Raw genomic sequence first — 14397 nt, 5'->3', positions numbered from 1 at the left:
GTGCTGATTTGCTCCATACTGTCAGGAGGGCTGGACTGTTTAGTTATGGCTCAAATCATGCCAAGTCTGTAGAGGAAAATAAATGGGTTGAATTGAGTGGGCAAAATTGGTGGCTTTGTACATGACACAAAGTTGGCTTGCAGTTGTAGCTAGTGATTGGGAAGGCAAATGTAATGCTGGCTTTTATGGCAACCGGCTTGATTGAGTCTTAGATTTGTTACAGTTGTGAGGGTTATTGGTGAGATCTCGTTTGGAATACTGAATGCTGTTCTGGGGGATGCATTTGCATTGAATGCCTTTGAGAATAGATTGACTTGGTTGATTCTAGGGATGAAGGGACTGATGTGTGAGGAAAGTGAGCAGGTTGGACCTGTACTCATTGGAGTTTAAAAGAATGAGAGGTGACCTGATTGAAACACAAAAACTTCAGAGGGGCATTGATAGGCTAGGTATTGAGAAAAAGTTTCCTCTGGTGGTGAGGATACCTGGAAATAGGCATAGTTTCAGAATAAAAGGTCCCTAGATGGCAATGAGAAGAACCTTTTTCCTGGGAATCAGGAATCTTTAGATTCTCTACCACCAAGAACTTGAGTCATTGAATATATTCAGGGAGGATGTACATTTTTTGGACTGTTTAGTCCAAAATAGTCGAGGGTGATGGGGAATGGATAGGAAAGTGGCATTAAATATAAGATCAATCAGGCATTTTCTAAATGGGGAAGTGGGCTCTGTGGTTCTGTATGGTTGACTCCTCCTTCTGCTTATGTTAATTACTGTATGAAAGAAAATGAATTGATAGTTTATGAATAGCATGATCTCCTTGATTACTTGCATCTCTTGAAGGGCATAGAGAGACTATCATGTATTCTTTCTTTACTGACCCTCTTTTTTTTCTCTATGCCCCTCTCAGGAGATTAAGTTACTTACTGCAGGAAAGTGAAAAGTTGAATTGTGTAGTCATAATACTTTAGCCATCATGCGTATGGGCAGGCTTGATGGACCAACTGGTCTTATGAAAAGTTTGATCTCCACCTGCTTGTGGTTAGGCCGTGTAGTTTCAATTGTATTTAGATTTTCTTTGTCTGAATAGCCTGGCCACACACTTTGGATATGAACAAGTGGCTTCGACATAATAGGGAAGTCCAAGTCTTAAAAACGTGCTAAAATCATTGGCCTAACATTCTTTTTTCACCCTTTATTACTTGTTGACAAACAATCCTGAAATACTTAATGATTCTGCTTCAGTGCTTGATGGTTGACAGAGACGTACGTGGTAGGTCAAAAGGCCTGTTTCCATGCTGTGTCACTCTAAAGGAAGGATCCAGAATTCTTGCTTTCATGGATTAAATCCTCACCAAGCAGTCTTGATGGCTGACTGCCAGACTTTGACTTGTTATATAATTCCTTGGGAGAATAAGACTGGAGTTTACCATCACTGCTCTTTTTTTCATAAACCAATTGTAAGCCAGAGTCTAAGGAATCCCATTGTGATGGTGCATTGTGACTATATTTGTATCTTGAATGGAATGTAACGGCAGTGGAGGTAGCTGACAATGCCAGTGATTTGATTTGTCATTTATGTGGGTAGATATAATTCCCAGGGATGATGAATGTTGCTGGAGTTTATCATTACTGCTCCGTTTTAAGCCAATTGTAAGCCAGAATCTGGAATGCCATTGTGATGGTATACTGTCATTATATTGATATCTTAAATGCTATCAATTAGCACTTGTATCTTTGAGCCACTGCAACAAAAAATAGTCTGTAGGGTTTCACTAGGATTTCACCACTGCAGAATCTAATCTCTCTGTGATTTCCAGTTTGTTTAATCTTACATCTTCTCAAATGGATGATGAAGGTATGTGTAGCCCACCAACTGCAAACTACATGGACTGGTGCCTTTGAAAAACCGTGCAATGTTGTTATTGCTGTCAGGTCTTGCCTAATCTTCAGAGATGTTTTTGGAGAGAAGTAACCTTTCTTGGACCTCCAGTAATCACTTCAGGAAAAGTAACTTTTGGGTTTGTTTAATTTACTGCATTGCAGCTTAAATTCTGACTATGTGTTGGCTGACTGTAAATTATTACTGCATGTGACCATCCATTGATAATACTTGGAGAAGCTGGGCAATATGCAATATTTTTGATGTCCAGAAACTCTAGAAGAGTACAAAAATAGTTTTCTGGTTAAGTATAATTGGTCATGTGTTCATGTGTCATTACATAAAAAGATCAGGTGGGTCCATTGGATTGAAACCTTCAAGGATTTGATTTCAAATCCATGATGTGAATGAATTATCCTCTTCAGTGAGGTACCTTTGAATGAAATGAAGTTGGCAATTCTAATAAGAGGTAATGTTGACACAAATGGCGACAGTTTGAAGTTTGTATTAAGAGCTGGAATCCAGCCCTTAAGATGTATTCAGCTGCAGAGTTGGAACTTGAAGACATTCAACACAAAGCAGGGTCCTTCAGTCTACAGTTACCCAATCGTATGTGATGGTGATTATGCACATTAATTATGATGGGAGTAATGGGATCTTGCTTTTGGAAGTCTTGGAACATAAGATGTCTTTTATTAGTCACGTGTACATTGAAACCTTTAGACTTTTACAGGACCGGAACGTGCCCATTGCATCTGAGCTGGCCAGTGGGTATCTATCTGTATTAATCCCATCTTCAAGCACCTGGCCTCAAACCTTCCACCCCAATCTTAGAAATTGCCTTCTAACCATTTAAACTTAATTTAGCAGAGGATTTTTTTTTAAAAAGTGCATTTTGCCAAAGAGCCCAAGGATTGCAGATAACACAGAAGAGATGAGTCCAGAGTGCTTGAGCCGGGCACGCAAGAGGCTCAGGGAGTAGGGCTCTGCCAAAATTTCTATGTTTTATTTGAATGAAGACACAATTTTTACCTGCAGCCAAATACTTGATATTTCAATGGATATTTTATCAGCTACACTACATTGACATTTTTGTTACCCTTGGCCATGTTAAGTAAAGCCAACTTTGATAAATTCTAGTTGATAAAACCTGGTGTATTATTCAGATTAGTATTTTTTGAATTTTTTCCAGTGGCATTTTAACCATACAGTTCAGCCATGCAACCCACAATAATAATTAGGGAACTATAAATTTAATGTTAGATGCCATCAGACCACTTTAGTTAAGGCAGTGTCATGAGAAATGAGATTTCATATATTTCACTGTTTTAAACGTTGTTATGTGGGTTTAAACTAACCAGGGCAGACACAGGATATGCAGTTTTCAAGTCGGCAGACCCCTACTCCCTGGGCCTCTTGTGTGCTCCGCTCAAGAACTCTGGATTCCTCTCTTCTGTGTTATCTGCAATCCTTGGGCTCCACGTTATTGACCCTTACCTGATGCATTTTAGTGACTTTTTAAACATTTTGCCACCTACACTTTGAAAACAGCCAATCTGGATGAAAAGTTGTACAGTTTAAACAGATGAAAGGCCAAATGATGTGGATCGAATTGTTCCTTTAGTGAAAGGTGGAAAGGTGTTTCAGCACTCTGCAGGTGCTCCTTTGAAAGATTACTAATGTTGCAGATAAACTTTTACTAAATCTTGGTAGAAATTATTTCTGCTAATTTTGTAAATCTAGGATTTTTCAAATTGGATTTGTCTTTAATTCTGTCTTGAGATGTGGAGGATTGCTGGCAAGGCAATAATGAATTGTGCATCTCTAATGCACTGTGCCATTTGATTTGGTACAGGTATTCTCTCAAAGCTATCAATGGGGGAGTGTCAGGATTCCTTCAGAGTTAGAACATATAAAGATGTCCACGCCAGAATGGACTGAGATTTTTGAGGGGAAGATTGCAGTGTTCCCATACACCTGCCTTTGGATTTTGTAAGAGTTAGAGGTGTTCAATTTGTGAAATGCTGTGAAAGAAGCCTTGGAATACTGCAAAACCTCATGCAGATGATGCATGTTGCAGCTGAGTGTGCTGGTGGTAAAAAGGAATGGTTGGATAGGGTGCTGGATCTGCACACATCGAACAAGTGGCAGGTATTCTATCACAGTTATAACTTTTACATTTTAAAGAAAAGCTTTGGTGGGGAGGTGTGGTGTTGAAAGGTGAATTTCTGACAGCCTCTCAACTGTTGTTGTAGCAGTTTTAATGTGATTTGAAGTTTAAAATGCTGACTCCTAGGTCGTTGATGGTGCTGAACTTAATGATAATGCTGTTACATATCAAAGGGAGATTATTAGCCATTGTCTTGAGGGAGATGGTCATTTTCTGGCATTTTTATAGGCATTTAATGGCTCAATTTGGAATGTTCTCATCTTGGCATATTTGGGTTGATGCTCTTGGAGCTGCTGCCTCGTGTTAGTTGATTAATTGCCCATCGCCATTGACAACTGGATATCAAGAACTGCAGAGTATTGATTTATTTTTGTGGTCAATTGTGTGATTATTTTTGTGGCCTATAACATTGTGGTTCTCTTAAGCATATGAATGCATTGCTATTTTCGTCTGGCACTTTTCATGAATTGGCATTGGTGTCCTGATTGGATGGTCATGGTAGGAGGAGGCAAGTGGCAGGCTTTAATGTAACAGATTGTGGCTGACTGGTTGTGCTGCTGATGGCTTGCAATAGTTCATGAATTTCGAGTTATGAGATCTGTTCTGAGTCAATTTTATTTAGCATTGTGATAATGCACTAAACATGTACAGGTTAATTGTGTGAAGGCTGAGCTTGGTTTCCACAAGGTCAGTGAGGTGGTCACTTCTACCAATGGTGTGTGAATAGATGCACGTACAACAATTTGGATTCACAAAGCTGAGATGAGGTAGGCTGCCCGGGTTCCATCTGCCTTGTGTTACTGAGTGACTCTTAGCAATGCATATTGGAATTCCCATATTCTGTGTATTCATATTCAGAGTATATTTTGATCTCTTTGCATTACCAGTGTGTCTTCCAAATGATGTTGTACACAAAGTGGCATACCGATTCATCACCTGAGGGATGAGTGTGTTTGGAGTCATTGCTGAGGGGTCCTAGAGCTGATGTTGGGTGATTATATATTGAGAGTTAGGATTGGAGGAATCTGGGATTTTTGATTTTTGTTTCCATGCTCTAGCAGTCCTGTTTTGGCACAATCGTGTTCTGACAATTCATTTGTACCTTGATTGATGTTATGCATGATAGCTCATTGTCTGATGCGCTGAACTTAAAACCAACCACAGCAGCTGAAGAACTTGAGGTTATTTTGGATCACTTGTCCAAGCCTCTTGATTACCACTGTTCCATCATAACTTGTGTAGGTGCAAAACAGCACTAGTTTGCACTGGTGTTGCACTTCTGTTTAACTGGATCCCCGGAGGTCATTCAGCTGGTCAGCTTGAACTGTTATCCATATTTTTTGTTTGAAAACTGTATTTGATGGTGTGAAATTTACACGATTGATACTGGCAGGCATGAAGATGAACTGTTATTTTGGTGATAATTCTGCAGCTTTGGGAGAAAAAAAAAAGTGAATTTCTCTGATAGTATTACCAAACAAAACATAACAAATGTGTAAATTTTTTGGCATAATATAATGCAGTCATGCATGGTTAGGATTGATTTTTTTTTAAACTTGTTCTGGATTGTAGCTTGAAGCATTATAATAGTATTGTGACTTTTCCAAGTTTTATTACAGTGAAAGTACTTTTTCATGTTCGAATTCTTTTAGAAGCCCATTCATGTTTAAATTTTAAAAAGGTAGTGTTACGAATTAGGTTACTATTGGTGAATGTCCCTTTAAGATAGTAGTGTGTGGCGTGCTTACGTCAACAGAAGAGAAGGATGTAATGATGTTTTTGGAGCAGACAGTCAGAGTCAGAGGAGAAAAGAGAGAGACACCAGCCTGCTAGTCTCTATTGATGGATGAAAAACAATAACTGTGCCTGTCACTACAATCCACGTATGGATTTTTGGAATAATCCGGTGGAGTCCACTTTGTTGTTAACCTGTAGAAGGAAACGGGTATTTGTGTGGACGGCCATGATTCGAATGCCTCTCGGGGTGGCAGATGCTTCGGAACAAAGCGGTGGAGTAGTCTCTGCTGAGTAGACACTGAGGGTGTCATATGGGTTCCACTGTGGAACATTTGGATTTCGTAATTACTCTCTATTTTCTCTCTACGTTTTGTCTTCAGTCAATGGTGGTTGTTGAAGAAGCCTTTGGTCACATTTCACCTTAGGGCATGCTGAGCTGAACTTTGAGAACTGTTCCTGGACTTGGAGTTTGGGAATTTGCCGCACACACACTTCTGGTTTAGTTTGGGGTTAATGTTTAAGATCTAACATTTTTACTTCTAACATTCTAACATTTTTACTTTTATTTTATTATTATCATAAGTAGTTATTAATAAATTAGTTTTAAACACTTATACATGACTTGAGTGTTTCTTTTGTTGCTGGTATGTAACTGTAGTGGCAAGGCAGTGACATTTGGAAAGATTGTGAGGAGCAATATAAATAGATATTTATATTTAACAAGAAAGATAAGAAAGTCTTAAATCGTTGGGGGAACATTGCCAGTCCTTCACTTTCTGCATCTGCTGCATTGGAGTTTTTTCGTGAGGCTCCTGGCTAATTTTATCTTCTGTTAGTACTTTCAGTAATTTACCAAGAAACTGTTGCACTTAAGTACATATCGTTTAGGTCAAAAGACATACATGATTTAGTTTAGTGTCCAAGAGTGCAAAAACGAGGCAGTCAATCCACCATGTCCATGCCTGTCATAAACACCCACCTGTACTAATCCCATTTCCCACCACCTGGTCCATTGTCTTCTGTCTTGACAATTCAAGTGTTATCTAGATAAAATCTTGCTTCTGCCACCCACCAGACAGTGCATTCTAGATTCCAGCCACTCTCTCAGCTTGGGGGGAAAAGAAACTCCCAGATACCCTCTACCTCCAGAACCTTGTCTTAAACCTATGCACTCTTATTTTAGACATTGCTGCTAAGAGGAAAAGTTCCAGCTATCTACCCCATCTATTCGCTGCAAAATTGTTTATACCTTAATCAGGTCCCTCCCAGCCTCATCTATGTCAAGGAAAATGAACTTAGCCTATTGGTAGTTCTTGTAACTGAAATGCTCCATCCCAGGCAATATTATAGTGAACCTGTAATGAGCAGGATTTGATAAGAGAACTCGAAGTAAAGGAGCCATTGGGAGGTAGTGACCATAACATGATAAGTTTTTATCTGCAATTGGAGAGGGAAAAGGGCAAATCAGAAGGGTCAATTTTGCGGTTGAACAAAGGAGACTATGGAGCCATGAGGGAGGAGCTGGCTAAAGTTGACTGGGCGGGCATCCTAGCAGAATTGTCAGTGGAACAGCAATGGCAGGTATTCTTGGGAATAATGCACAAAGTGCAGGATCAGTTTATTCCCCAGAGAAGGAAAGACTCAAAGAGGGGAAAGGGGCCACCGTGGCTGACAAAGGAAGTCAGAGATAGCATTGTGTTAAAAAGGAAGAAGTATGGCAGAGCCAAGCTGAGTGGGAAGATAGAAAATTGGGAAATTTTTAAGGTGCAGCAGAATTTAAGTAAAAAGGTAATTCGGTACGAAGGCAAGCTAGCCAAGAATATTAAGGAGGATAGCAAAAGCTTTTTTAGGTATGTGAAGGGAAAGAAGTTAGTGAGGAACGATGTTGGGCCCTCGAAGACCGAATCGGGTGAAATTATTACGGGGAACAGGGAGATGGCAGTCGAATTTAATAAGTGCTTTGGATCAGTCTTCACGGGGGAAGACGTAAGAAATCTCCCAGAGGTAAGGATGGACAAAAGGCAGAGGGTGACAGAGGAACTGAAGTGGATTGACATTAGGAAAGAAATGGTGATGGGTAGACTAATGGGGCTGAAGACTGACAAATCCCCAGGTCCAGATGGTCTGCATCCCAGGGTACTAAAGGAGGTGGCTCTAGAAATTGTGGATGCATCGGTGATCATTTTCCGATGTTCCTTAGATTCGGGGTCAGTTCCTGAGGATTGGAGAATGGCTAATGTTATCCCACTTTTTAAGAAAGGAGGGAGGGAGAAAATGGAGAACTATCGTCCAGTTAGCCTAACATCTGTGGTGGGGAAGATGCTAGAGTCCATTATTAAGGATGAAATAGCGGCATATTTGGATAGCAATGATAGGATTGGGTCGAGTCAACGTGGATTTACCAAGGGCAAATCATGCTTGACTAATCTACTGGAGTTTTTTTGAGGACGTAACCAGGAAAATAGACGAGGGAGATTCAGTGGATGTTGTATACCTCGACTTTCAGAAGGCGTTTGATAAAGTGCCGCACAGGAGATCGGTGGGTAAAATTAGGGCTCGTGGAATTGGGGGGCGGGTATTAACATGGATAGAAAACTGGTTGGCGGATAGGAAACAAAGGGTAGGGGTGAATGGATGTTTCTCGGAATGGCAGGCCGTGACTAGTGGGGTGCCACAGGGCTCGGTGCTGGGACCGCAGCTGTTTACGATCTACGTTGATGATTTAGATGAAGGCATTGTGAATAACATTAGCAAGTTTGCTGATGATACAAAGTTGGGTGGCAGTGCGACATGTGTAGAGGAAGTTAGGAGAATTCAAGGTGATTTGGATAGGTTGGGTAAGTGGGCAGATACTTGGCAGATGAAGTTTAATGTGGATAAGTGTGAGGTTATCCACTTTGGGAGCAGGAACAGGAAGGCGGATTATTATCTGAATGGTGTGGAGTTAGGTAAGGGGGAAATACAAAGGGATCTAGGAGTCCTTGTTCATCAGTCACTGAAAGTGAATGAGCAAGTGCAGCAGGCAGTGATGAAGGCTAATGGAATGTTGGCCTGTATTACAAGGGGAATTGAGTACAAAAGCAAAGAGATTCTTTTGCATTTGTTCAGGGCCCTGGTGAGACCACTCCTGGAGTTATTGTGTACAGTTTTGGTCTCCAGGGTTAAGGAAGGATATCCTGGCTATAGAGGGCGTGCAGCGTAGGTTTACGAGGTTAATTCCGGGGATGTCGGGACTGTCTTATGCTGAGAGGTTGGAGAGACTGGGATTGTACACGCTGGAATTGAGAAGATTGAGAGGGGATCTGATTGAAACATACAGGATTATTAAGAGATTGGACAAGATAGAGACAGGAAATATGTTCCGGATGTTGGGGAAGTCCAGGACCAGGGGGCATGATTTAAGAATAAGGGCTAGGCCATTTAGGACAGAGGTAAGGAAAAACTTCTTCTCCCAGAGGGTTGTGAATTTGTGGAATGCACTGCCTCAGAGGGCAGTGGAGGCCAATTCTCTGGGCACTTTCAAGAAGGAACTAGATACGTTTCTTATAGATAGGGGAATCAAGGGATATGGGGACAAGGCAGGAACAGAATATTGATTGTTGAGGATCAGCGGTGATCTCAAAATGGCGGTGCAGACTCGAGGGGCCGAATGGTCTACTTCTGCTCCTATTGTCTATTGTTCTGCACCCTCGAGTGTATTCATGACCTTCCTAAACTATGACGATCAGAATTGAACTTGTTACTCTAGCTGTGGCCAAATTAAAGGTGTATCAGAACCTCCTAACTCTTGTATTGTATGCCTGGCTATTGAAGGGCAAGTATTTTGCATACTACCTTCACTGCCATATCTATATGTGCTGCCACCTTCAAAGATTATAGGGCTATTCACCCTGTTCCTCAACTTTCCACCTTTCACTATGTATGTCCTATTCTTGCTAGTCGTTCCAGAATGCATCACGTCACGTTTAACGGAATTAAATTCCATTTGCTGTTGCTCTGACCATCTTACAAGCATCAAAAAAAACAATTTTAAAGAGAGACCTTGTCATTCACTGTACATCTTATCTTGTTGTAGGTGCTGGCCTGAAAAACCCAGCAAGTCGCTCTGACAACATTATGTGCAGTTTAAGTAATTAGTTAATCAAGAGCTTGTTCAGCTGGAGCTTGTGAATTAGTCATCTTTCAAATTCACAAAATAAACTCAGTTCCTGCACTCAATGTATGTATATAGTCTGTTAGATTTCTGCTACATTAAATGAACAGATTGAATGTGAGAATATTTTTGCATTAATTTGTACTTGAGTATTGTTGCAGAGGTAGATGAAATAGTTTATGAATCAATTAATATTTAGAATGCAGATGAACTTCAAGGTACTGTAGGACAGTTCTGCAGTGCTGATTTTTCAATTTTTTGGATATCGTATTATAATTTGGTGTCTTTTGCTTTTTCAGTACAGTAATTGGTTTCAGGACATGCACATGTTAAGACAAATGCTAATCATTACCTAAATTTCTGTGCTGCTAATTTTACAAGGAATGTTATTTAAGTTAGAATGTTGGGAAAATGTAGGTTGATGAATTATAGATTATTACTTGGAGGGGGGAAAAGTTACTTGATCTTGCGGAAGTACAGTGAGATTAAAAGTTGCCTAATGTAGCTGTATTCAAAAGGGCAAGAAAGAGGTGCTGGTAAATAATAACCAGTAAGTCTACATGTAGCATTGCAGTAAACTATCATGATCAAATTAGTGTAAAACCATACAAAAGTCTGGTTCACCGCAGTTAGGAATCTGCAGCAGGCTACAGTATAATCCAGCAGAGCAGAATATTAAATAGAATTTGAAAGGAATGTATTGACAGAACAAGCTGAATTAGGGTGGGGAGGCTGTGAAGTAGAGCACTCAAACTATCTTTAAACATGTACCTTGATCGCAGATGGTGGGGGAGAAAAAAATCAACTGTTTAGTTGAGGCAGGGGTGGTTGAATTGTGGAATAATATTAGGGTGTGCCAGGAGAAAAGCAATGGAAAATAAGGATAGAATGCATAGGAGAACTTAATGTGGAACTGCTAATCTGTAGCCCACTTTAGCAAGCAGAGACAAGGTGAGATCATGATCTCTGGATGGGTGGATAAATTAAGATTACATTTTGTGTTGGTGCATGTCCTTTGTGAGAACAGGAGTCTTGATAGTCTTTGTGGCTGTTTTGTTTCACTAACTTTCATTCTCCCTGTACCATGCCGAGTTTACACATGCCTTTTTTTGTTTAAAAAGAACAAATAAAAAAATAATTAATAGGAAATAGCTAAAACATTTGATAAGTTAAAACTAAGCTGAACTGTAGATAGGGCTGGTGTTCAGTACAGGTTATATTGACCTTGGATGGCAGAGCACAAATTGCTCAAAGGGCTGGTTATTGTCATGATGTCAGCCTCAATCCTTGGTCCAGAGGCCTGGTGCTCACTTTACAAGAGCACCAGGCTAATTTTCCGTTTGCTTAAATCTTCCAGAGTTGTTCTCGACAAAAAAAGTGGAAAGATTCTAGACAGTCTCAATGCTAAATGGGATCTTTCTGAAATCTTGTCAGGGGTTCCCTCATAATGAAATCTATTGCAGTTAAACCTTGCAGTTTAAGGTATTCTGGTGCTATTAGTTCTTGGGTTAATGGCTCGTTGCACTGCTTTTAAAGGAAACTTGTTTTTGCATTTTAGTACTAGCTTTGCAGAGTAATTAAAATATGGTTTGAAAGAACATAAAACAGAACTTTACGGCACAGTACAGGCCCTTCAGCCCGTGATGTTGTGCCGACCTTTCAAACTAGTCTAAGATCAACCCAACCATTCCCTCCTACGTACCACTTCATTTTTCTATCATCCATGTGCCTATCTAAGAGTCTCTTGAATGCCCCTAATGTATCTGCCTCCACCAGCACCTTTGGTAGCACGTTCTGCGCACCCACCACTCTGTGTAAAATAAAAACAGCTTGCTTCTGATATCCCCTCTGTACTTTCCTCCAATCACTTTAAAATTATGCCCCCTCATGTTAGCTATTTCCACCCTGGGAAAAAGTCTTTGGCTGTCCACTCGATCTAAGCCTCTTATTATCTTGTACACTTCTATCAGGTCACCTCTCATCCTCCTTTGCTCCAAAGAGAAAAGCCCTAACCTATCCTCATAAGATATGCTCTCCAATCCAGGCAGCATCCTGGTAAATCTCCTCTGCACCCTCTCTAAAGCTTCCACATCCTTCCTATAGTGAGGTGACTAGAGCTGAGCACCATATTCTAAGTGTGATTTAACCAGGGTTTTGTACAGCCTGTGACTCTTGAACTCAATCCCCCGACTAATGAAGACCAACTCGCCATGTGCCTTCTTAACAACCCTATCAACTTGCGTGGCAACTTTGAGGAATCTATGGATTTGGACCCCAAGATCTCTCTGTTCCTCCACACTGCTAAGGAATGTTCTTATGTTAGTGATCTGCAACCTACATTTTCATTGTAGGTTTCATTGTTGGAAAACATTGCTGTAGGCACCCAGTCCTATTTGTTTAGGTTGCATATTACAGGCTACTTTTCCCAAAGTGGCAATCTTGGATGATCTAAAGAGGGAATCTTTGCACAAAGTGCTGTTCTGCTTCTAATTAAGAAGCAGTTAATGGTGGCTTCAAGAAAATGGCAAAGGTTATTGAAAATCAAACAGCTGTAAATGCAGGGAGTCTGAAGTAAAAGTAGAGTATGCTTGAAATACCCACCAGGTCAGGCAGCATCAATGGATAGAAAGGCAAAGTTAAGACTTCGGGTTGATGACCTTTAATAAGAATATTTCTGATGGAAGGTCATCAATGTGAAATGGTAACTCTTCTCTCTCCAGACAAGGTTGAACCTTTCCTTTGTCCCGAAACAACTGCCTGAGACTGTCTGACCTGCTGATTCTGAATTGAGTGGCAGGTTTTAGGACTATTGGATACTAACAGATTTAATTGTACGAAGCTTGTAATTAACTTAAGGAATTAATATCAAGCGCAAATTTTTTGATGCAGTTGCACTTTTACATATTTTCAGGTACTAAAATGACTTAACAGTTGAAGTGAACTTTAAAATTCTGTTAACAGGAAAAGATGATTGAGACTAGAATCTCCGTGAGGAAATAATGCACTGAATTGCAGTGCTTTTATATCGGTGTCACTTAAAATGGTTACATATGGATTTTTAATAAGAAATGTATTAGGATCTCAGACTGTCATGATCAAATTTATACTCTAACTCACTGTATTAATCACTACTAATGTACCTGTACTTTAAATAGGTGTTCTTCCCATTGAGAAGAAAATAAAAATATACACAAAGGGAAGGGAAAGTGAGCTTTGTGAGTTTCAGCAGTAAGTTAAGAGGATTGCCCTGCTTTCTTGATTTAGGTTGTGAGACAAATGCCAATTTTTGATTTGTGTTCATTTGCTTGAGCTGTAGTGATTAATTGTTTTTTAAAAGGAAAATAATGGAGCATTGGAACACAAAAGTGAAAGTGTTTCCCAGATAACATTAAATGTTGTTACAAAGAAATTTGTTCACTAGTTGCTTTTATTGAAATTCCAGTTAAGTATGTTGTGCTAAAGTTACTTTCTTCAAGTGAAGGTTTTTGAAATTTTGATTTGCTGGGATGCTGTCTGCTGGACAGTACCAATATGAGAGAAGCCTTGAAATCTCAACAGCGATATCAAGTCAGCAGTGTGATGGGTGCACTGCACCTGCCTGGATAAGTGCAACACAGCTACAGGAGCTCAACAGAGCCTTTTTGTTTGGAATTCTGACCGCCACACAAAACATTAGTTCTCTTTTTGTGCACCATCTGCAAAATGCATCACAGTTACCTTCCTAGGCTATTCCAACAATACCTCCCAAACCTGCGACCTCTTATAATCAAAGAGGGTCAAAAGCAGCAGGTGTAGAGAGGATAAATATTTAGTAATTTCCTCTTCCAGCCCTGTAATGCATATTAAATTTGCATACCACATTGAACACGTGTTGCCTTTCTTCAACTACAGTAGGAATGATGGAATTGAGAAATTAGCCAATCAATGTACTTGGTTCTACGTGCACAGAGTTTCAGTACATATATTACGTTGACACTGACACAGTGATTGCTTTAAATTGGTGATGCCTGAATGTAGTTTGACCTCCTTGTTTTTGGAGCTGAAGGCAGAATGAGTTAGTTGGTCTACAGAATTTTTAAAAATTTGACACTGTCTTCTTTGTGTTTTACTTGAATTAAAATAAGTAGCAGCCACTGTTAATGTTTGCAGTTATTTGTTCTTAGATGGTGTGATGTCAATTGTAAGATTACTGTATACTGTAAATACTCTTTGCGTTATGTATGTGTTGAGCAGAAACTTGATTTTGTTTTCTTCATTTTTCACAGAACCGGTTGTTAACAGATTAAACAGAAGGGTTTCAGGTAAGCTCTTTATTATATTGAATTTTGATCTTTAAATACCAGACTCGAGTTAGCTTAAAAATTGTATTTAAAAGAGTGATTTGAGTGGAGCATGATGTATGGGTTATGGAATTAGTGTTTGGGTTATGGCAAACAGAAGCCTTTGTATGAACCT

General features: G+C 39.8%; 1 protein-coding gene across 2 annotated transcripts in view; it reads left to right on the top strand.

The window, feature by feature from the left end:
• The window catches only part of prkar2aa (protein kinase, cAMP-dependent, regulatory, type II, alpha A), a 267193-nt gene that overhangs the window by 94729 nt on the left and 158067 nt on the right, over positions 1-14397 (top strand). For both annotated transcript variants that reach the window (XM_052017160.1, XM_052017158.1), the window contains one exon: positions 14208-14243. In XM_052017160.1, the coding sequence (XP_051873120.1) occupies positions 14208-14243 (36 nt within the window). The remainder of the gene's footprint in view (positions 1-14207; positions 14244-14397) is intronic.

Source organism: Pristis pectinata, chromosome 6, assembly GCF_009764475.1.
Source record: "Pristis pectinata isolate sPriPec2 chromosome 6, sPriPec2.1.pri, whole genome shotgun sequence".
Classification (NCBI taxonomy): Eukaryota; Metazoa; Chordata; class Chondrichthyes; order Rhinopristiformes; family Pristidae; genus Pristis; species Pristis pectinata.
This window is presented reverse-complemented; position numbering and strand designations above follow the sequence as displayed.